General features: G+C 41.1%; 1 protein-coding gene across 1 annotated transcript in view; it reads left to right on the top strand.

The window, feature by feature from the left end:
• The first annotated feature begins 3,535 nt into the window (after positions 1-3,535).
• FBXW4 (F-box and WD repeat domain containing 4) overlaps positions 3,536-24,767 on the top strand; it is a 77,926-nt gene continuing 56,694 nt past the window's right edge. Inside the window, exons 1-4 of the mRNA XM_017674342.3 lie at positions 3,536-4,260; positions 21,211-21,306; positions 23,674-23,859; positions 24,298-24,430. Coding sequence (XP_017529831.2) covers positions 3,575-4,260; positions 21,211-21,306; positions 23,674-23,859; positions 24,298-24,430 — 1,101 coding nt within the window. The 5' untranslated portion in view covers positions 3,536-3,574. The remainder of the gene's footprint in view (positions 4,261-21,210; positions 21,307-23,673; positions 23,860-24,297; positions 24,431-24,767) is intronic.

The raw sequence follows: 24,767 nt of genomic DNA on the forward strand, positions 1-24,767 counted from the left end.
CATACAAGCTATAATTACTATAGAGGAATAATGGTGAGCATCTGAGCCAATGTATGACATTGAAAACTGTCATTCACAAAATAATTTCTTTTTCGCTCATTTATCTCAGAATAATTCCACTGTTAAATCTGTCTATTCCTAAAGTTAAAGTCTGGGTCCCTGATGGGCTTACCAAGTGGGCATGTGGGTGCTGGACTACTGGGTATAGGAATGGGCTCCTGTCTGAGATTGTCACCTACGTTTATAAGAATGGACAGAACATACCATTGTAGCCTTTTTACAGTCCTAAACATACACTATATACTACTTATAACAGTAATAATCACTACTGTGCATGTCACTTACATGGATATACACAAAGAACTTTATCTCTACTTAAAAGTCCTCTTTAAAAGTAAATTAATATTAGTGTTTCTAAATACCCAGTATGATATTCATACTGAGTCTTGTTTTAATATATTGTGAATTCCATGTTTCTGGCAGTTGAAGTTTAACATACTCCAATGCTTTCAGCTTACTTACTAATATGCAACTTAATTATTTTTAAATAAAAAATTTCATGAGAACAAAAGTAAATTTCACCCCCTACATTATTTCATTATGATTGATTCCTGGATTTGAACTTCAAGGCTTTTCTTAAAGATGCCCTGAAGTCCATTGAACTCTCGCTATCCTCCTTTTCTCTGGCTAGTAATACATTTCTTTCCTTTGATAGTAAAATGGTATTCAAGTTCTCCACAAAGATATGCATTTACTTTCACTACAAACCCAAAACCCAACTTCTTTTTTTTGGTATCATTAATCTATAATTACATGAAGAACATTATGTTTACTAGGCTCCCCCCTTCACCAAGTCCCCCCCACAAACCCCATTACAGTCACTGTCCATCAGTGTAGTAAGATGCTGTAGAATCACTACTTGTCTTCTCTGTGTTGTATGGCCCTCCCTGTGACCCCCTCCCTACATTACACATGCTAATCTAAACCCAACTTTTTAGCCACAGTATGATTTTTTAAAATATCTTGTCCCCAAAGAAGAATTTTAAAAGTGCTTTTCTGTAATGCAGACTTTTTTTTTCAAGTTGGTTTAAATCCCAAGTTGGACTTTTTTCTTGTGGATAGTGGGAAGAAAGATGAAAAATTTGATGAAAATTTTGATGAAAAATTTTAGCTGCTTCTCTGAGCTGAGAGTAAACTGTTTTTGTTTTTTTTTTTATGCTTAAGAATCTAGGGATACACATCACCTAATAAGAGAATCTATGCCAGTTTTCCATTTTGGCTTTGCCTTTCTGCATAGTGAGTACTTCGGCTTTTTTTTTTTTAATCATTCAACCATAAATTGTATCTTAAACAGTTCACTTGATTTCTAGCTTGGATGTGAAAGAGGGTGAGCTGACATTTTTAAATGATGGTTTAATTTCTCCATCAATGATGGCAACATAGGGTAAAGAGTACATTGTACTTGTGTGACTGTGGATTTTAATACTAACTTCATTTATGTTGGGTTAATTAAATAATTTTCTGTGCCTTCAAGCCCTCCAATAAAAACTAGGTGCATGTGGATGAACTACGCTACTTTACTCTGTAAAGGAATGGTTTGAAAAATAGTCAGTGAAAGAAATTATAAACATGTCTAATACAAATGTGAACACAAAATACAGGATCTTAGCAAAAGATCCTATGTGTTGTATTCATCTCTGTCTTTCTATTTCTAGAGTGGCTCGTAGGACACAAATGTAGCAAAAATCAATAAATGTTGAGTTGATGATATTACTTCAATTTGCAGTGTTCCTACTTCAACAAACAACCTTCTAACAGTATGATACCTGTGAATAAGTAAATTTCTTTTTAATGATCTCTAAGAGATAGCTTAAATTCTTTAGTTGTACCAAAATGTCATATCAAATATTGCTTTGAATAAGTAGATGACTGGCTGGAGTTTGGAAATCTTTCTCTACACAAAGCCTTCGATTTTTTTTTTTTCGGTAAGGGTATTTTTTTTGTAACAGGATTTGACCTGTAACTATTATTGAGAATTTTCTTAGAGGAGTTCAAAGCATTTTACAGGGATCATCTCATTTATCCCTCGAAAGTAAGGCAGAGGCATTATCTCCACTACAGACTGAGAACACTGAAAGGCCAAGATAGGTGGGGTTTTGTTGTTGTTTTGCTAAGATCAAAAAGCAATTCTAGGGCAAAGCCAGATTCCGGTCTGACCCTGTGACCTGATGCTTCTGCAGAGTCATGTGCAGCATCGTCGCTTCCCTTGGTCTCTCCTTGGCTCTCCTAGGTTTTGAACAATTTCCAGAGGTGATTTATCATTCATTTTCGCTCCCTGAAAATGGGTCTCAAGGTGTAAATACAAAATAAAACCCCTCCAATCCTTCCTATCAGGATTGGGGGTACAAGATAGACAAGGATAGGCATCTTCTTGTTCCCCAAATCTTACTGCCTAGCCTGGTGCTGTCCAATAGAAAAATAATTTGGGCTACAAATATTTTAAATTTCCTAGTAGTTACATTAAAATTTATTTAGCTCAATGTATCAAAAATCTTATCACTTCAATATGTAATTAATACAAAATCATTAATGAGATAGTTCACATTTTCTTGTATAAGTCTTGAAAATCTGGTGTGTGTTTCAGACAGCACACTTCACTTTGGACTAGCCACACTTCAAATGCCTAACAGCCACGTGTGACTAGGGGAGAGACGGTGTTGGAAATCATGTCTAGATTTCTAGGTTTTTCTTAGCTCTCCCTTCAGACTGGTGTCCTTGTGCATGGGATGGGTGGTGTGGGGGAGGGTTCCTGGGCGACCTTGGAGAATCCACTTAAATTTGCTCTGTGAATAATAAGAAACCTTAGCTTCACTGATCCCGATACATGACTAGGGAGTTACAGATTCAAGATCTAGAGGACTGCAACTTTCCCAAATGTCTAAAATACCAGTTCACTGCCAGGACCGGGTTCACAACCCTGTGGGAGGGCCCAGGTCAAGTAATCTGCCAACTTCTAGGGCTGCAGTTTTGTGCGTCCCTGGTATGTAGCCTGTGAAAAAGAGGCATAACTGGAGGATGAGGAGGGCTCCCAGAGAGGGATGGCCACGAGTGGGTGCTTCCTGAGGGCAGGGGCTCCAACTAGATGCTTCTTGAAAGCATAAGATCCTTAAGATCCTCTTGTGGCTCCAACTAGATGCTTCTTGAAAGCATAAGATCCTCTTGTGGCTCCAACTAGATGCTTCTTGAAAGCATAAGATCCTCTTGTGGCTCCAACTAGATGCTTCTTGAAAGTATAAGATCCTCTTGTGGCCTTGGGCAAGGTCCTTAGCAGGCCTCACATGCTAGGCGAATGAATGCATGTGCTTCTACCAAGCGCTCCAGGCGGCCCAGGGGATGAGGGAGGGGGTCTGCTCCCCGGGCGGCCCGCACCCCGAAGCAGCTCCACCGTCGCGGGTGTGAGGGGCGGGCCCACGTCCTGGCCTGCGCCGCCCCATGTGACCTGGTACGAGATGGTGTCGCCTCCTCCTGGGGCGGCGGCGGCGGCGGTGGCTTAGGCTCGGCCCCGCGGCCGCTCATGGGCAGCCAAGGCCGCTCGGGAGACCCCGAGAACGGCGGGTCCGGCGAGGGCGACAGCGGGGAGGCGAGGAAACTGCAGGAAGGGAGGGCAGCGAGGGGGAAGCGCAGGAAAGGGAAGGGGAAGGGAAAAGCGGGCGCGGGGCAAGGCGGAAGAGGAAGCGGGGCGGAAGGGAAAGCGGGGCCGCAGCCGGCAGCGGGGCTGGGGGCCGAGGCGGGAGCGAGGGCAGGCCGGCGGGAGGAGGGAGAGGGAGGCGGAAGCGTGGAGGAAGGGGCGAGAAGGACCGCAGCGGCTGAGGGGGCCGTACGGGCCGGGAAGGAGGCCAGAGGAAGAGAGGATGGGAAGGAGGGGGAGTGGAGGGTCAGGGCTGGGCGGCGGGAGGACGCGCGGCCGCAGAGAGCACAGGGACGCGAGGGTCAGGCTTGGCGCCGCGTCGCGGGGGCAGCGGCGGCCGAGGAGGAGGCTGCGGCTCGGGAGCCTGCCGGCCGCCCCGCTGCGGGGACCGCGCTCTGGCGCCTGCCGGAGGAGCTGCTGCTGCTCATCTGCTCCTACCTGGACATGCGGGCCCTCGGCCGCCTGGCTCAGGTGTGCCGCTGGCTGCGGCGCTTCACCAGCTGCGACCTGCTCTGGCGCCGGATAGCCCGGGCCTCGCTCAACTCCGGCTTCACGCGGCTCGGCACCGACCTGTAAGCGCCCGCTCGCCCGCCCGCTCCCCGCCCCTGGCCGGCCCGCGTCCCGGGAAAGGGCGGGGCGCCGCGGCCTGGTCGGCCTGGGGCCGTGACGCACCTCGGTTCTGAGGCCCAGACCCGGCCTCCGCCAAGACCCCTCCCTGAGCGCCCCTCGTTTCTCGGAGACCCCCATCTGAGGAAGAGCATCCCTCAGTCAGTACCGTCCCCTTCGGAGGTTTCTGACAATTAGCCAGCTTAAGCACTGCCTTCAGCTTTTAACTGTGTCTTCGCAGACGTCGACTGCCTGTGTCCCTCAGCACTCAGGGGAGCCCGGCTGGTCTGCGACTTTGTACGCCTCCTCCGGTCTAGGTCTAGGACCCGTGCGCTCCATGTGGTCCATCAGAACGTGTTTGTGCACATTCATCCCCTCGCCCTCTTCTAAAGATTGTTAGGCTTCGGGGCTCAGTCCCTAAAAGAAGTGCCTTGGTCCAAGTGTCAGCCACACCTTATAACTTGATACAGATAGATGGACACAAAAAAGGGTACCTGCTTATGACGGGGAAGATTAGGTCTAGGCTATATACAAAGGCATGCTACTGCAATCTGGCTTGTTTTTGGAGGATTTGAGACCCTCAAATGAAAACCTTTCTTGAACCACTTACGCTGTTAAATAGGAAGGGAAAAGTATGTATGGAATTGAGGGAGTAAAAGCTTTCGGATGCAATCCAATTCGGGTTTTAAAAAAAAGTAATTCGAATACACTATAAAAACATTAAAATTAAAAAAAAATTTTTTTTCACATAAGAAGCCATGATACCAACACCTCTATACAGTATTCATTTTTGAAAATTACTTTTCAACTGAGATGTCTTCCCCCTACTTAGCTGCTGTCTTACCGAGCCTGGCAAGATATTTGCATGAATGCATGCCTGTGGGCTGTACCACAATGAGATTAAAAACATTCCTCTAATATTAAACTTTCATGTTGTGTCCAGCTTTTTGCTATTATAGATAACAATGAAATGAATAATGCATTTTTGGATAATAGTTTTATTGAGATATGTCACATACCATATAATACATATGTCTTTTTGAAATAGTTCCTTAAGATTGGCATTAATGGATCAAAGGTTATGGTTTGTAAAGGTGTTATACGAGGCTATAGTGGTGCCAGCAAAGAATGATTGAGCCAATTTTATGTGAGAATTTTTAAAGTCTGCTATTTCAGTGGGGATATGATGGTATCTCAGTTTTATTTTACATATCTTTTACCACTGACCCGATAAATATTTTTCCATGCGTTTGTTTCACAAGAATGTCTGTACTTAGTCCATTTATTATTGGGGTCTTGATGTTTTCTTTCTCTTTAAAATTTTTTAAATTTAAATATAGTTGATAAATAGTATTATATTAATTTCAAGTATACAACATAGTGATTCAACTGTTATATACATTAAATGCTCACCCAACTGGTGCAGTTACTGTCAACACAGAAAGATGTTACAGAATTATTGACTATATTCTGTATGCTGTACTCTCATCTCCGTGCTTAATTTATGTTATGATTGAGATTTTGTGCCTCTTTATCCCCTTCATCTATTTCACCCACCTTCTCCAAACCCTAACCCATGGTAACCACCTGTCACTTCTCAGTGTCTGAGTCTACTACTATTTTGTTCATTTTGTTTTGTTTTTAGATTCCACATATAAGTGAAATTGTATGGTATTTGTCTTCTCTGCCTGATGCATTTCACTTAGCATAATACCCTGTAGGTCCATGCATATTATTGCAAATGGCAGGATTTCTTTCTTTGGTATTTTTCTTATAAATTTGGGATCCTTGTGGGCTATTAGCCTACAGATATTAGGTTATAGTCTGTCATCTTTGATGCAAATATTTTTCCCAGTCAGTTCTTTTAACTTTACTGTTTTTAGCCTATGGGAGTTTTACATCTAAATATATCAGAATCTGTCAGTTTTTTTGTTATTCTTTTCTCTTTTTGTACCTCAAAGCTGAGAAATTATAATTACTCCGGAGACCTGTTAAGCCTTCTTTTTGACATTCTGCTGGTTTTCCTATAATTTGATTTTGTAAATAGTTAACACTCATCAATATTACTTTTGTTTTGGTTCAAGGGGTGAGTTCAACTTTTTTTTCCTAATGGCTACAGAGTTATCACTACACCTTTTCTTAAATAATTATCTTTCCTTTTGTTTCAGAAAGCTTACGTTGCCAAATATTAAGTTTATGTGTGCATAGGTACATACATATATATGTGTGTGGGTGTATATATATATATATAGGATCTATATCTGGACTCTTCAGTTGTTCCAATGATAAATTTTTCAATTATTATTTTAAATATTGTAGGTTTTTGATAGATTCTAATATCTGTTAGGGTTAGATTATGTTGGCTTTTTGTGTGTCATGTATCCACTCTTCATTCATCCTCCCAACAAAAAAAAATTCTTTGCCTTTTCAAAAGTTCCTGTGGTTTTCACTGTAAAGCTCCCACATATTTGTTGTTACATTTATTCCTCAGTATTTGTAAGTATGTCATACATTTTATTTTTATTGGGCATGCAGTCTGTTTTTCAGTATGCTTTCTAGCTGGGCATTATTAATGATGTACAAGATTACCATAATCTTTTGTGAATTTTGAACCTGGTCATTTTGCTTAACTTATTAATTCTAGTATGAGTTTTTGATGATAATAATTCTTTGGGATTTTTTTTTTTTTTTTTGCATGCAGTCTTGTTATCTTCATTTCTTATAAGAAAAGCTCTTTCAAAGAACGCATCAGTTGACCTGTCAGAGAAGTTGGCTAAAAAGACTGGAACCCAAGCCCAGTCTCTTTACCGAGACTGACTGAATGAATGAATGGAAGAATTGATGTTTATTTTGCTTTCCTTTTCAAATGCTCTAAACGATAATGGAATGAGTGTGCATGCTGTAAGCAACAGTAACAAAATGAAAATGAGTTTATAAAGCACTTTGGGACTGCCAAGTGATACGGATTCACTGTTTATTAGCCATGTGTGTTTTGATTTCTTGCCTGTGTCTTATTCCTTATAAGAACGTTGTTTTACCGCAGCACTTGATAAAGAGGGAGGTCACTGCTTGTGTTTTCTGTGTTGAGGGGAGAAGTTGTGTGTGCTACAGCAGGTGGATTGAGTGTTTACCAGTGTAGTCTGTTTCTGGACAGCTGCATAGATGTGATAAGCCATCAAGAAGGTGGTTGATATCTCTGGAGGGAGACAGCATACACCCTAGTCTTCATAGAGTGTCAGGGAGAGCAGGCCCAAAGTACAGGGAGAGTATGGCTGCTTGTAGTTCATGCTTTGGGCTAATTAACTGCAGACTGGACAGTGGGATGTTTTTATAAGCACAACACAGAGGTGTATCTAACTGGATTGGAGTTTTATCATTTATAAAGAATGGGAATAACATACCCAGCAAAATGAGGCTTAAATGTAGTAATGTGTGAGTGCTAGGACAGTGTCCCCATATAGTAGGCAATTAATAAATTGTTGTAAGATGGAACTTGTTAATTGCTTGGCTTTGCCTCTAGGCAATCTGTATATAGCAAAAGTGGAGATAGTTGGACTTGGAGGTACTGCCTAAAGACAGGAGGTAGGGGAACACACAAACATACAGATGCACACACACAGCTTACTTCTCTCACCTCTCCTGAATGTTTTTGGAAACAGGACAGCAGAACCTGTGAGCTTAGGGTTCACACTTCTTCCCCAAAGAGCCTCTTGATTCTCAGAAATACAAACAGCTAAGGTTTACTGACCTTCCGGCCCAGGGCAAGTCCCATTCACTTTAGCTGTTCCTAACCCATCATAGCTTTGTTGAGTAAGATGAACTGCTTTGGTTCCTTGTGATTTGTTAATGGTCTGATATGTGCTTGAAGGCATTCTGGACACTTTAAAACTACAAACAAATAATTTGCTTTCCTTTAGGCCTCTTGCCCAAACAGTGAACATGGGTAGGTATCCTGAGCTTTTTTAAAAAAAAGTAAACACGAAGACACTTTGAGTCTGTCATCTGGTTTAAAATCAGTTTTGTTTGAAGGTTTTATAAAGCCTGGGGGAATAGAAATATCTTTAATATAAAAATCAAGGAAACGTTTCATATAGCCATCTTTTATGTTTTCCCTAAAGAGTTGGGGAAAAACTAACCTAGTTCGGTCTTCAAGAATAAAACAGTGAAATTTAACTGTCAGTTTACAATATAGGCTGAATGCAAGAAGCAGATAGACAGACAGTATGACAGGTGGCAGAACAAAGGTGCTCCCTGCAAGTTCTAATACTGAAAGTGACCGAGAGCAAAGGATAGAAGAAAAAAGTCTGTCCGTGTATATAAATCTATGGGTTTTTTAAAAGTACTTTTGGTAGTCTTATGTTAAAGAAAGCTAACTTGATCCTCTTCCTCTCAAAGCCCTACATGTTTTCAAACTTGAGTTTGATTTTAAATATTCTTTTAGCAATACCTGGGTGCTCTCTTGCATTTACCTATGATAGATTTGCCTAGAATTAATAATAGGTGTTTAGGGAGTAAGGCTGTGAGGTGTATGCCCTGGGATGTACATTCATTCCTCAGCCAGCGTCTTGTAGGCTTGGAACTCTTTGAGGCAGGGGAAGAGGGTATCTGTTTCAGTGATGATTAACGTCCCAGAGTGGTGAGATGGACACAGATAAGCAGAGTGTGTTTGTTTGTTTTAAAATGATTGCCCCTAAGAGCATTTTTTTGGCCCAGAAAGCATAAAGTTTCCTAACTCTGAATGGAGAAGGCATTACTGACTGGTTACATTTAATACATCTACAGTGATTTTCAGAAAACCATTAGCAACTTAAAGTAGCTTAGGCTTGCTTCTTCACCTTCTGCCTTACATAGGGAGGAGAGCCATGTACTTGTTCTCCAGTTCATTGGAATGTTTTATATATGGATGTATTTATCTTAAGCTGTTTTGGAAAGGCCTTATTTTTAATGGTTTTGTGAGTTAAAGTTGAGTTCAACTTACATTTTTAACATTAATAAAGCAACACACCTGTGGAAGTAGGCAATGGTCTCCTGCAGCCTGTACTGCCAGATGCAAACTGGGAGAATGGTTGAGTCCTTTTCCTCCAAGAATGTGAGAGTGTAGAAGCTGCTTATATCTTTTCCAGGCTTGCAAAACTTGAATAGTAGGGGATAACTTGCCTAGCTTTCAAGGTAGAAACTGGAGAAACCCAAAGTCCTTGTAGTCTGCAAGATGGCAACTCATGTGGGAACGAGATTTCTGAAGATATTTCTGTACTCCATATTTAAAATTTTCTTTGTCTAACACCTTCACCTCAGGTAAAGATTGTGTTTGAGCTGCTGAAATCAAACTGATGTTGAGGTTATTGAGGAAGCTTACAGATTAAAAAAAAATTACTTGTGACTATTTGACATAGAAAAGAATTACCTTTGTGTGGCAGTTTAATATTAATTCTGGGTTGATCCTGGCATTGGATTAGTTTCTGGTTCTAATTCACAACCATGAAACGGAGAAATTTGGGTAGACTCTTTGTGAGGCCAGGCACCTGTAAATTTTGAAAATTTAAGATGAGATCAATTGTTTGAAAAAAATGAGAAAGTAAAGTTTTGAATTTTCAGTGAAAATTGGCATACCTCTCACTTTGATCTACAGAAAGAGATTTTTGCTAAGCTCCAGAATTTCTGAGCTCTTGTCACCCACTCTGTGAGGTTGAAAATCCACAGATTTGGTTTATTCTTGAGGAAAGTTGGTTTATTCTTGAGGAAAGTCCTTTCTATTCAGCAGTCTTGCTCAGATTTTAATAGGATTCAGATGGAACCCTAGCTGTAATCAATAGAAGCAAGGTGATTGTGCTAATTAAGAATATGTTTATGAATCCTGAGTCATGTGGATTTTTGAACTGTATCTGATGTCCAGTATGAGACTATCAGGAGAAAGAATTTCTCCCTTGTTAGACGCTTGGCTGCCGTGTTTCAGCCTTGAGTCAGTTCTTCATTCTATCCAACTGTCCACATTTTCCTCCCTAGAAGTCTAGGCCACCCAATAGGCCCTGTGCCTGCCCCTCTTTAGCCCACAATTAATTGCCAGTACATTCCTTCTTCTTCTTCTTTTTTGGTATTTGACATGAGCTCAAATTGCTGAGAAAGGTGACAACTGTGAAATGAAGACAGGGCTTGGAGACACCTTAAAAAATACATGCAAAGGCCACTAAATGACAAGAGCAGACTGCCAGGCTCTTTCAAAACATCACCATGTCTGTTGACTTTCCATTCCTTGTCTGCAGCACAAAATTGGAGGTCAAAGAATCATAGGAGTTAGAGATGGAAAAGACATTTGGGGTCAGCCAGTTCATCCCTCCGCTTTCTCCCCGCCCCCCCACCCCCGATTCCAAATCATGCCTTACATTATATTTTTCCCCCCAGCTCTTGTACAGTTTTCACGGTCTTCAGTCAACCCTTGCTGTCACCTTTGGGGAATGATGCTGGAGGCTCTGTCCAGTTTCTCCTCAGCAAAGAGAGATATTGCCTGTGCCCCCAGTTGACATTCATGAACTTCTTCGTTGGTGGTCTCAGCTGAGAGGCTGAAGGCCAACTGGAAGTCTCTCTGCTGTGTGGTGGGGCTTTTCTAGCAGAACTGAAGCACATTTAGTGTATGATGATGTTGGGGAAGGGGAAAAGGGCTGGAGTGCAGTGTAGCCATTGCTGAGTTTGTTCCTAGAATTCTGTTTTTTTCAAGGTTCTTGACCTGAAAGGAGATTTTTGTGTATCTGTAGGAGGAATGTGGTATTGGGGAGGCAGACAGAGACAAGGAAATGACACTGAATAGGACTTTGATAAGAATCCTAACTTGGAAATTGGTGGGTTGAACAAACAAACAAAAAATACTAGTCCTGTGAAGTAGTAGAAGCTTGTTTCACGAAATACATGCTAGGGAAAAACAGAGAGGCGGTTTACTGTACAGAAATTTCATCTTACATTCAAGTTGAGGAGAAACGATGAGCTAGAGGCAAGTATTTTAGACTAGTGGACACTTTTGCTTTGGGGTGGGGTCTCTCCTTGCTTTAAGACAATAGAGAAAGAGAAGTCTTTTGCTCGCTGGCTGAATGGTTTGGCAGGGGGAGCGGTCATTTTTAGAGGCAGCTTCGGAAGGTTACCCCCAGCTCCCCATCTTATTCAGCAGCTGTTGGGAGCAGTCCAAAGGGGGTATTATATTTCTTCTGGTAACTCTGCCAAGAATGAGAGGAAATCCACAATCTGTGGGCTTTTGGGGAGTGGGGGATGGGGTTGGGGTGGCAGGTGATGGGACAGGCAAATTAAATTGTTTTAGAGTAAATATGTTGAGATACTTTTCCTGGAAAGCTATTTCACTGAAAGGAGTATTTCCCCAGCTCACTAGCTCTGTAATGGGTTCTTTGTCTGTAGAGAAAGTTAGTCTTCCCATACTTCTTTTTCTTTCTTTCCTGTAGCTCCAGCTTTGACCTCCCACATTTCCTTGACTTTTCCTTTAGAAAGTCCATATTGAAAAGGTGAGTCAATATTCAGTTACGGGTGGTGTATGTGCTTAAGAGGGGCCTCCCTCCAGAGTTAAGTTACCAAAGGAGAACCTCTCATTCGTCCCTTGGCTGCAGTTTGACTTTATCATAATGGCATAGAGACTGGAGATGCAAAAATTTCTGGGTGGTGTCTGGTTCATGTTCTCTTCATCCCTTCATCCAGGCTAGAGGGGCACCAGGGACTTTGAAGCCTCGCCACTTGGGCTGAAAACCTGTTTTGGTGATTAATATGGAGTACAGTTGCAAGATTAAAAACAATAAAAAACAACCCTGAAAGCAGAGCAGTGTAATTATTCCTTACATTGCAGACGGGGAGCCCAGGGAAAAGTCATTTTGAAGAACTGAGAAGAACAAAGTCTATGAAAATGCCTAATTCATTACTCCCTTAGAGGATGGCCTGTTCACAAGAAATAGTGGTACCTTTCTTGCTGTTGTTAACTCTCAGAAAGTGCTATATCAGCCTTTCTGAAAGTTGTACCACGGGATTTTTGAGAAATTGATTGTGATCGACGGAGTGTAGGTAGGCTGTGTTCCACATCCTTTCCCTTGGGGATTCCAGTGCCAATTGGTAAGTTAAAGACACTGAGAAGTCCTGTGATAGACCTGTTTAATTTTGTTTCAGCCAGTTTGCCCCAGATGTTTTGACCATAAAATTCTTTTTTTCCCTGCCTAATCTCTCTTAAGATCTAGTAGAACACACACAGTGATCAAGTGCTCTGCAAATACAAAACTTGAACAAATAACAGGAGGAAATGAATAAGAATGTGAATACAACTCTAAATCCTAAGCTTATGTAAAGAGTCAGGATTATGCCCAGTGCTTCTGAAACTATTTTGGACAGCTTTGACATGTAGGTGCCATATTAAGGTACTTTATCTGCTCAGAGTCCTTCCCCCGAGCTTCTCTAGCATAAGAATTTGGAGGCCTTGGTTAAATTCTTGAAGATGTGGTAAGTTATATACCTTTTTAGGAAGGACTTTTGGAACTTGAAGGTAGTGTGTCCAGGCTCCTGAAATTCTGCAAGTTTTATTGAAGGTGTGACTTGCTAAAGGGAGAATTGTACTTTGGGGAACTTGCTTAAGCAGTTCCTAAGCAGTATCCATCAAAATACCTGTGATGCTAGGACCATGGTTTCACTCTTTGTGTCTAAGACAGAGTTTTGTGTGATGTTAGAATTTTTATAGTACATTAAAGGATTAAAAGGTTAATGTCTTTCTTGAAAAAAACAAGTTTCAGAAAGTTGAAAAACTTGCCTATTTATTTGTTCACCATCTGACATGTTATTGCTTGGGTAAAAAACTGTTTACTGCCCTGAACTTGTTCTCTTATGTCCTTTGAAAGTTCATGTATTATCCTCTGAACATGCAATCATCCTCTTATTTGTAGCAGATTGTGTCATGAGCTACATGTGGCTCAGTGGTTTGTCTGACAGAAATCTTCATAAAAGTGTGGCACTTCAGTTGAATAAATAAATTCTATAAATTGTTTGAAATTTGATTGCACACTTAATTCAGAGTTCCTGGTATACCACACTGCTTGGCAGCATGCAGGTTGAGATCTACCTTTAGAAGTACTAAGAGGTTTAAGACTCGATCCTTTGGAATTTATGACTGTATCAGACAAACAAGACATACGATCATGAAAAGCTGACAGTGCCTAGGGTTACAGTTGGTTTGGTCGAAGGCTTCACACGAGAGAGGAATGTTTGGAAGAATCAGGGAAGTAGAGGCTTAAGCTGCATCTTGAAGAATGGGTGAATTGACTAGTGCTCCAAAGAGGGAAGCAAAGGGAGGCTGGTGTTAGCAATACAGGAGAAGGTATGGGTATGGGAATGAATGTAGAAGAGAGGCTTGGCTGGAATTCTGTGGCATAGTGCAGAGCCATGGGAAGTGGGATTGAATGAATATGGTGAGCTGACATTTGGAGGCCTTTCAGGGAAGTTGCAGTCTGCTCCAAGCCCTTCTTGTACATGGTCCTGTCCTCATACTGTCATGTTCCCTACAATCTCACTTCATCCTGGATGTTAGGGCTACTTCCTGCCCCTGGGCAGAAGGGGGAGCAATTTAATATGATGTAATGATTTTTCACTGATTTGTTTTTGAACCTTAATTATATTTGAACTTATATGGCTGAGGCCATTGGAAGATTTAGTTTAATGCCAAGTATAAATGACGAGTTAGAGGTTTCTTGTCTTGGGCTGCTTAAATATTTGTACATTAGAGCCAAATCCTTAGTATTGATACAAGAGCTGGTGGATATAATGTGGGGGAAAATGTGCTTTCTGGAAAGCAAGATTATAAGAAATCAAGAGACAGTATGAAGTTAAAATTCCAAGCCCCAAGCATCATCTGCATAGCCCTGTCCCCCCTGCTTAGCCCAGTGCCCCTGAGATGGCCTTGTACATGTGTAGACAGACACCCTCAGTTCCAGAATTCCCAAGTCAGCAGGAAGTCATGGAAATCATGCCAGTCACACAGGTAGGTAGCATTGTGGCATCCAGGGGGACAGACTTCCAGATGGGGTAGGGAGAGCAATGGATTTGTCATCCAGGAGATTGCTGATCTTAGAGACCTCACTGGTTTAAGACTCTCCCATACACCTACACTTTCCACTCCTTCACCCCCAACCCCCCCACCCCACTATTTTTCTTCAGACTAGGTTTATTTATTTGCTTTTGGCTTGGGCTGTGAACCAGGAGAGGTGAAATGAAAGAGGACTCTAGATAACTGCCTAGATTAATTTCTGTCCCTCTGGACTCATTTGTTGCCAAGATTTTAAGGGGCCCGATAGCTTACTATGGGTGCATGTTGTGTTGTTTTTGTTTAAAATAGGTCATGCACCTAGGAATGCAGTTGAACTCTAATGGTGACTAAGTGCCGGAAAGCTGAGGAGGGGGGGCCCAAGTGGAAAAATGAGCCCGAGGCAAGAGAGGGACGGCTGGGAAAATGGAAGTTCCACCAGGCCCACAGCCCAGGTTAGAGATTCCGCTGCGCTTTAACAGCTATGCGGGAGGTTTATTTACAGGGCACTAATCATTTTGGGGGGGACCACCCCCACTTTCCACCACTAACTGTTGGAGAAACAGCCAACCGGAGAGCATTTCAAGGGTGGGAACAAGGGTCCTTATTGAATTCCAAGGGGCACTTGCTCTGTCTTCTTAAGTCCTTCTGTTGCCTTGTTCTTTTGACCCCCTTTGACTGGACTGTGACAGGTCCCCAGGGAGGGAGGGATACCTGTGTTCAGAAAAAGAAGATTCTTTTAATTTCTTCTGAGTTTTCAGGTGCTGAAGCTAATAAGAATATAGATGAGATTCGGCCACCAGCTAGGGAAACTAACCATCAAAAATGATTGAAGGAACAAAAGGGATGAAAAGGCTGAGTTGTTAAAAAGCTGCTTTTAACAAAGTGGTACAATTTCTCAAGTCAAAGGCAAATGGAATGGCTTTTAAAAGTTGAGGTTTGATTTGAAGGACGAGAGCCGTGTATTTTGATTACGCTGTTCGTTGTGGGAGAGGACACCGCACCTGCTGTTTGGGAGCTGCTTCTAAAGTTCAACTTTGAAAGTTTCTCGCTGCTGTGATCAGGCCCTCAGGGCAGTGCTTTGACCCTTAGTAAAGTGTCACCAAATGGCAGTTAAGTGATCAGGGAGATGAGAGAAGTGTTGTCCTTATCCCAGTTCAGGAACTATGTAGGTGCCTTCCCCCTTGTTTTCTTCCTGCTGTGATCCAGAAGTTTTGGTTTCACCACCACCTATTAGGCCTAACTCAAGAGTCGAGGTGAACTACAACGATCTCTTATATCGGTGAGGGATTTGCAGGAAACATTTGACAGGAATTCTAATCTTTTGTGTGTGTGTGTGTGTGAAGAGTTCAGTTCTTCCGTCCATTCTGTTGACCGTCTCTCACTGTCCTCAGTCCTCGGTCCATCTGACAGTGCTGCTCTCCAGGAACGGGAGACCCGGGGACACACTCCCCCAGTGGACAAACTCACTAATGTGTCTTAGCTTGGACATGTGTACGCCCAAATCCTAATCATTCAGCCTGAAAGAGGACTAATGTTTAGTATTAAAAGAACAATTTCTAATAGTTGTAATTAACCTAGTTAGGAGAAAAATAAATGATTACTGGATTCGCTTTAGTGACAACACCTTTAACGGATATTAACTATTACATATGTTTATGTAAAAATAATTGACCTTTTTTGTAGTGATGTGGTGTATGGCTTATACTGTACTTCATTTTAGTTGTTTTAAAAAAGCATCTGAAATACTATTTTATAGGTGAAGAAATTGACAATTAGAGAAGTTAGGTAACCAGGGTTGTATGATTAGTAAGAGGCAGAACTGGGGTTCAGATCCCAGTTTCCTAAGTCTACCTTCTGTGCTTTTTTGGCAACCTCATTTAATCTAGTACTTAGTTAAAGATAAATTAAAAGACCTCACTATCAACAATTATGTGAAAAGAATATCTAAACACTCACTTCCTAAAGCACTGTCTATTTAACTTTTCTGATATGTTGTTTATGGAGTCATAATTTTATGTAGTGTGTCCTCATCAATATCTTTATAAATTTGACTTAGTTTTAAAATTACCATTGCTTGGTGTGGTCATTTCCAAAGTGTTTTGCAGCCCTCACAGTTGTCACTTCTAGTGGCAATAATTTCCATGGCATTAGTACACCATTCTCCCTCCCTGATACATATTTGGGATATTTCCAGATTTTGCTCTAATATATAGCTGCAACTATAAATCTCTTTGTAAGATATTTTTTTCTTTTGAATTATTTCTTTGTGATATACTGCCAAAAGTGGGAATGCTGGGGCAGAAGCTGTCATTTAACACCTTTTCTTGACAGAATTCCTTTCTTAAAGGCTGCATCAGTGCACTTCCAGCAATATATATCTAAACCTTTCTGTCAAACTAAAGCTAGTGTCTGGTTTTTCCGCTTACTAGACGTGAGGTGGTACTTTAATAACTGTTTAACAGGCTCTTCTGTAAACTCTTATTGTTGTGGGTTGTTCCTGGTGTTTCATCATGTGAACCCTGTTTAACTGCACTTATCTGCAGCTGGATGTGAATGAGGGTATCAGGACCAGGATGCTATTGTGATAGATTTTTATCTGTCCCCTAAAAGTCTTAGAGATACAACTTATGTACCTATAGTATTAATTGTTAATTTTCTCTTCTGGAAATCTAAATTATTCCAGAATAAAAAAAAATGCTTATTTTTTAAAAAAGAGAAGAAAATCAAGGATATTCAGAAATAACCACCCTTACATGGCATTGGAAGTATAATTTGTTATAACCTCTTTTGGAAGACAAATTGGCAGTATCTACCAAAATAAAAAATACACAATTTCCTTTGAATATGTACCATTTCTAGTAATTTTTTTCCAGGTATATTCTCACACATAAAGAGAGGTATAAAGGTATTTATTGCAGCATTACTTATAATAGCTAAAGTCTAGAAACCTTTTAATGTTAATAAGTAGGTGACTGATGATTGAGTCACACAATAGAATTTTATGCAGCTGTTCAAGAGAATGAGATGAATCTAAATGTACTGCTTTGTAACAATTCCCAAGATAATATTGTTAAGTGACGAAAGCAATGAGTAAAACTTATATTTTTAAAATTAAAAAGTGGATATATGTACAGTTAATGATTCTGTAACATCTGACTATGGTGATAGACAGTGACCACACTGGAGGGGGTGAGGACTTGATAATACGGGTGAATGTGGAACCATTGTATTGTGTATGTGAAACCATCATAAGATTGTATATCAATGGTACTTTAATAAAAAAAGTGGGTATTTGTATAAAGACACACACCAATATATATGCATTTACAGGGTATATGTGGTTGTCTCAGGGAGTCTTGGCCAGGAGTGAGGAGAAAGACTCATTTTTGCATTGTTAACCATTCATACTATTTGCATTTTTTAACCCCATGCATGTTAGTTTATTTACCAAAATAATTATTCTTTATAAGTAAATAAATGAGGCCAGGAGGGTAGAGTATCATTGATCTAGGGATGGATTATATATTTTCTCTTTCTGCCTGCCAAAACCATGCTTTCTAAACTGTATCTGTTAGAATCTTGAAAGTAGGACTTGCTGGTTGCGTCTTGGTACAGGGGGGTAAGCATGAAGGTATAATAGAGGCTGGAGGAAATTTGTCTTACTTCTTTCCCTTATTACTGTAATCCAAGCAGTGTACCTTGTGCTGTTCAGAGGAGCAAGCCAAGGAAACATGGGAGACATGGTGGTCTGAAATGGAATTTACAAATTCTTGCCCACAATTTCAAAATTCTGTCCGAAGTTGTACTTTCAAAGGGGTTTTGAGCTCTTCTCCCTATTCCCTTGCCCTCCAACCTATTCCCAAACTATGCCATTCCTACTGCCGGTGTATTTGCTTATCTCTTACTATTCTAACTTTCCTATCCAGAAAGCACTATTGACACTTGCCTCCAACATTTTTTTTTTTTTGAGAGGGCATCTCTCATATTTATTGATCAAATGGTTGTTAACAACAATAAAATTCTGTACTATAGGGGGGTTCAATGCTCAATGCACCATCATTAATCCATCTCAAGCCTAATTCTCATCAGTCTCCAGTCTTCTGAAGCATAACGAGCAAGTTCTTACATGGTGAACGAATTCTTACATAGTGAATAAATTCTTACATGGTGAACAGTACAAGGGCAGTCATCACAGAAACTTTCGGTTTTGATCACACATTATGAACTACAAACAATCAGGTCAAATATGAATATTCGTTTGATTTTTTATACTTGATTTATATGTGGATCCCACATTTCTCCCTTTATTATTATTATTATTTTTATTTTTAATAAAATGCTGAAGTGGTAGGTAGATGCAAGATAAAGGTAGAAAACATAGTTTAGTGCTGTAAGAGGGCAAATGTAGATGATCAGGTGTGTGCCTATGGACTAAGTATTAATCCAAGCTAGACAAGGGCAGCAAAACATCCGCAGATGCAGAAGATTTCTCAAAACGGGGGGGTGAGGTTCTGAGCCTCACCTCTGTTGATTCCCAATCTCTCACCTGATGGCCCCCTGCGACTGTGCCTGTCTTAGGTTGTTCCTCCCTTGAGGAATCTTACCCGTCTCTGGCTAACCAGTCATCTTCTGGGGCCATACAGGGAAATGTAAAGTTGGTAAGTGAGAGAGAAGCAATATTGTTTGAAAAGGTTAGCTTTTTACTTCTTTGCAGATTTATGCCCTGTGGCTTCTATGCCCAGCACTTGTCTCGAGGTATCTTTACCACCTGGAGGAATTATGATACTCGGTAAATTCGATATGAGGCACGAATTCTATTTAAGGGTTGTAATTAGGAAGGAAGAAGAAAAGCTATAGAGTTAGCATATGGAAGAAAACATGGGAGGATTGATTATTTCTTTGACATATCTTCTTGTAGGGTACCTTAAGCATGTATAGGTTTTAAACTACTAACTAACTTGCGCTCACATATTAACATAATAGGAATACGGTGACATAAACAAAGCAAATCTATAATTACCATCCATCTCCAGTGAAGCCAAGAAAACCATTTAGGCACCCTAGGCATTTGTGAAAATTTGTCTATGATATGATGGATATTGTCCAACTGTACTTGAACAGTCTGAGAGAAATCAGACAAATTAAAGCAACCCATTTCTGGGATCTGTTCACATCCCATATGTTCTTTTAACCGTAGATAGTCTATAGTCATAAGATTTTGGAGTGCTACAACTTGCACCCCTCCCAACTCCTGGTTGAGTTCCAACAGTACAGGTCCGGTCAAATTCGTTGTCTCACTCTATGCACATGCCAGCCTAGACATCTCCCTCCTCATTCCAATGGCAAGTCCAGGAAACGGTGGGGTGGACGCAGCCACAACCGCAGCATTGCCCGGATCCCTGTTTGCCTCCAACATTTTTTAAGTGAGCAATTTAAAGCATATAGAGAAGTTGAATGAATTATACAATGAACGCTTATATTCCCACCACTTTACTATATCTGTTTTATTATGCATTTCAAAGTGAGTTGCAGGTTATTGTCAGTATACTTCACCCCTAAACACTTCAGCATGCATGTGTATCATTGACTAGAGTGTATTAATTTATGGTTCTTTTTTTTTTAAGAAAAAAATATATAGTGAATTGATCAAATCTTAAGTGTATCATTTGACAAATGCTTTTTTGACAAATGCTTACATACCTGTGCAACCCAACTCCCTTCATGATTTAGATATAGTGTTGCCCCAGAAAGTTTCTTCATCTTCCTTCCCAGTTAATCCCTGTCTCCCTTTCCCTTCACTGTTCTGATTTTTTCACCATAGATTAGTTATCCTTCTTCTCAAACTTCATTTAAATGGACTCATAGGATATGAGCTCTTTTGTGTAAGGCTTCTTTAATTCAGCATGTTTTGAGACTTAACCACATTTTGGTGTGTATCAATAGTTCTTTCCTCTTTGTTGCTGAGTAGTGTTTTGTTGTATGAATATACACTGTGGTATGTTTATTCATTCTCCTGTTGATAGATACCTGGGCTGTTTACAGCTTTTGGCTCTTATGACTAAAGTTCCTTTGAATATTGTTGTGCAAGTCTTTTTGTGGACATATGCTTTCATTTCTCTTGGGTAATTGTTAAGTCATAGAGTGGATATATGTTTAGACTTGTAATAAACTGCCATACTTTAATGAAAAATTACTGTACCATTTTGCTTTCCCATCAAGCATGTAGGAGAGCTCCTTATTGGCCTTTAAAAATATATATGTACATATACAGAGAGGATTTCTTCGTATTTTCTAGAGATAAGCCCTTTGTCAAATACAGATTTTGTGAATATTTTCTCCCAGACTGTGGCTTGTGTATTCATTTTGATGAGCAGATACTTTTTGATCAAGTCTAATTTATCAGATTTATCTTTTACGTTATTGCTTTCTGTGTCTTAAGAAATCTTTGCCTACCCCCAAATTGCACAGATATTTTTATATAATTTCTTCTATCACTTATACAGTTTGTGATTTTATGTTTAGGTCTATGATCCATTTTGAGTTAATTTTTCTGTATGGTGTGAGGTAAGAGTCAGAGTTAATTTTTTCCCATTTGGATCGCCAGCAGTTCCAGCACACTTTGTCATCCTTTCTCCATTAAATTGCTTTGGCATCATTATAGACATTTTAAAGGACAGGCTGTTTTCCTTGGTTTGCTTGGTTTCCCTACTATGGAGAAGAGTTATTCCTTTCTTGTTTCCTAATCCTTTCACTTATATCCAGTTATGTTCTAGACCTTCCTGAGCCCTGACTCATAAGCCCATGGAATTTCCTCTGATTGGCAATGAGTTGTTGTGACTGGATTATCTGTTCTGTCTGGACACAGGATGGCCAGTGTCCCAGTGAAGGAGCGGGTGAAGGTGTCTCAGAATTGGAAGTTGGGGCGCTGCAGAGAGGGGATTCTGCTGAAGTGGAGATGCAGGTAAGTTGGCTCTTGACACTTTTAAAGCTGCTGGGAAGTGAAAAATCTGGTCTTAGCTAGAGTGTAAATATGCCTGTCTTAGGTGGTGTGGTGGTGATCCTTTAAACACCACAAAGGGGGCATCAGAGGGACAACTTTTTTTCACATTTAAAAAAAAGAATTACAAAAAGTACTTAATTTTAACAAATTGTATATTTTTAATGATTATAAAAATAAAAATAATGTTTATTGTAGAAGTTATTTTTTAAATAGAAAAGTTTAAAGAAGAAAAATAAAACTTGCTTACATAATCCCACCATTCAGAGGTAACCATTGCTAACATTCCTCATAAGAAGAAATAAGTGAAGTCTATATTTCACCCATCTTACTTTATGTTTATTTTTATTTAAATCTTCTACTCTAGGGAGTGTATACCTTCACCCTTGGCTTCCCTTACCCCACTCCCCTATTTTATTAAAAAGGCAAAAATAGAATCTAAACACTTGAATATGTATGTTACAGGAGATAGAGCTTAGAAAAAGTACCAGGAAATTTAGACAATGGCTTTGGCACTGCTAATGCCACAGATTCTATGCTTCACTGATGCGAAGTTATTTCATAGTTATTATTTGACTCCCTACCAGAAAAGTGCTCCTTGTTGATAGGGTGGAATGGATGGGGAGCATCATGATTCCTCACTGCACGTTGACCTGTACCTGTGCTGATAGATAGGTAGTTTTTTTCATCTGATGACCCTTTCTCTCTTCTTGTGTCCAGTTTCTGCTGGTTTCACTGACATCTGTTGCTGTGAACTATGTGGAGGTAGTGGTGATGGTGATGGTGAAGAAACTACAGGGGAGAAAGGTGGATTTTTATGATGAAGAGTGTACCTTCTGCATCTCACTTTTGCCTTTTAATACCAGAAAGCAGAGTTTATTTCTTTATCAAGGTTTTGTCCCTGACGTCTTTTTGGGCTGGTTTCAAGCAGTTTGGCAAATAAACAGGCAAAACAGTTACCAGGCTGCCCTGGGATTTGCCACTGTTCACCTGGCATGAACCTGGTTTCTTGTCCTAGGCAAATGGCTGTTTACAAGATGGCTCAAAACACATGAATTCCAACCCCTTCTGTTTGCTGCCCACTTGAGTGTGCCACAGACTTGTGCACGGGGATTTTGAAGAGGAATGTGCATGAGTAGCATGTGGGCATCTAGACGCACTGTACACGTTCCATATAATGTATGCACACACGTGTAAAAACCTCATGAGCAGAAACGCGGTTACTACAAAGTCCAAGCTGCATTTAATGGCCCGCCAAGTCAATTTGCAGAACTTTTCCACATTCCCATGACGCTTGTATTAGGGAGTCTGGGGATGAAACAGCCCAGTTTGCCCAGACAGGCTTGGCAGTGGGAGGTGGTGTCTCTGTAAATGAGGATGAATCAGCTGTCCCTATGCTTTGCTTGGGACCCAGTAGCTCCAGAACCCCAAGGTAGAATAGGACAGGCTGCTAGAATGTCTGCCTTGGAAATGGCCTAATTGCTACCAGAGAGTCTGGTGTTTGACAGAGTCCCCTTTTTTCTTTTTTCTTAAGGCTCACTCCAGGCCATGGGGCTGGCATGTGGCTTCTAACCCTTCTTCCTCCTGCCAGATTGTAGAGGGAATCTTTACCTGTTTGTGGACTTCTCTTATCAGCTGCCGATGAGAGCTGACTGCTCCTCTGTAGCCCCTGAGCTGTAGTAGGCTGCTGTGGGCCATGTTTCTTCATCACCGCCTTCACCCTTCAGTACCAAAACATAGCCATCCCCTGTGAGGATCTAGGTATCTAATCAGTACATTAGTGTCCTTTCCCAAATGGCTTTATTCCTTTCACTTAAAAGTGGCCTCTTTGCTATACAGGACAAGTGAATGAGGCTTCTCAGGGCTCACTCTTCTCTCCATCACACCCAAACTCATCTATTGGGGAAGAGGTCTTGAAACTTCAAAACATACCACTTAACACTTCAAATCAGTGAGGATGCAGGGTGAAAGAAAATGACTTCATCTGAACGGAAGGTTTCTCTTCTTTTTGACCCTTTCCACCCCGAATCATTGAATTTGCTAAGCCCCACCTACCCACAAGTCTGGTTGCCAGTAATTCAAGTCTTAAGTATTCTTTAATTAAAAGTGATATTTAATTGGTCTTTTAATTCTAACTCTCTTTTAGAAAGTCCAGTCACCACAAAGCTCAGTTACTCTAATTTTCTGAGGGTAGTCTAGTGGAGTGAGGTATAGATTTAACCTTGAGGCTTATCCTTGCTTAGTTTGGGATTGGTCAGCTTCTCCAAAGATTGGAGTTGAGTTTCATGCTGTATCTTGATGATGCTTACATTTTCTTTTCCATCTCTGCAGTCAGATGCCCTGGATGCAGCTAGAGGGTGATTCTCTGTACGTATCCCAGGCTAATTTCATCCTGGCCTATCAGTTCCGCCCAGATGGTGCCAGCTTGAACCGTCGGCCCCTGGGAGTCTTTGCTGGGCATGATGAGGATGTTTGCCACTTTGTGCTGGCCAACTCGCATATCGTCAGCGCAGGAGGGTAAGTGCTGCAGAGTCTCCTTCCACCCTCTTCTTTAGTACTCTGCAGGGACCTTCTGCCTGCCTCTGACTTTTCTGTCTCAGCTCTAAGGGGATGAGGAGGGAGACCAGAAGTGGTTTTTTTCCGTTTGAAGCAGAGAGATTTACCAAAGGCACTTAATAAAGTTAGCTGGAGAAGGAAAACAGGAGAGCCTTTAATGAAAAGTGAAGCTGGTTTTGATACTCTCAAGGGGGCAATTTGTTTTATCTCTCAGCTCTGTTCAGCCCCAAGTGTACTGAGGAAGTAAAGGTATCTAGAAGCTCAGTACCTTACTGGGCTGAATTGCCTACGCTTAGCAAATTTGAATGTCATTGGAGACAGGCTGTTTCTGTAGACTTGTTCTCTCCCTACAGAGAGAATAATTGGCTGCTGGGGATGGGCTCCTTATTTCTCTCCTAGAGATGGGAAGATTGGCGTTCATAAGATTCATAGCACCTTCAGTGTCAAGTACTCGGCTCATGAACAGGAGGTGAACTGTGTGGATTGCAAAGGGGGCATCATTGTGAGTGGCTCCAGGGACAGGACTGCCAAGGTGAGGTGGTCTGCCCTTACATATGGTTATTCCCTCCAGTCTATAGAGAGTGGGGTGGGAGAGGGTGGATGGGGCCTTGAGTCTCAGGATTGGCTGAGAGCATTGGTGGGGGCAGGGGTGAACAACACAATAAAGGACTCACTTATGTGCCTCTGGCATGCAGCTTGCCATGCCAGGCTGTGTCCCTGCCAGAGTGGACAGTGGCTGGGACTCTTGCCACTCACTTGAAATGTGGCGAGAACTCAAAAACAGAGGGCCTGGCCAGCTTTTCCTCCCTGGGCTGAGTTTCCTCAAGTTTGTGGGTTGAGTCCTGACCCCAATATTTTATTTTAAAATC

The sequence above is a fragment of the Manis javanica genome, chromosome 7 (genome assembly GCF_040802235.1).
Source record: "Manis javanica isolate MJ-LG chromosome 7, MJ_LKY, whole genome shotgun sequence".
Classification (NCBI taxonomy): domain Eukaryota; kingdom Metazoa; phylum Chordata; class Mammalia; order Pholidota; family Manidae; genus Manis; species Manis javanica.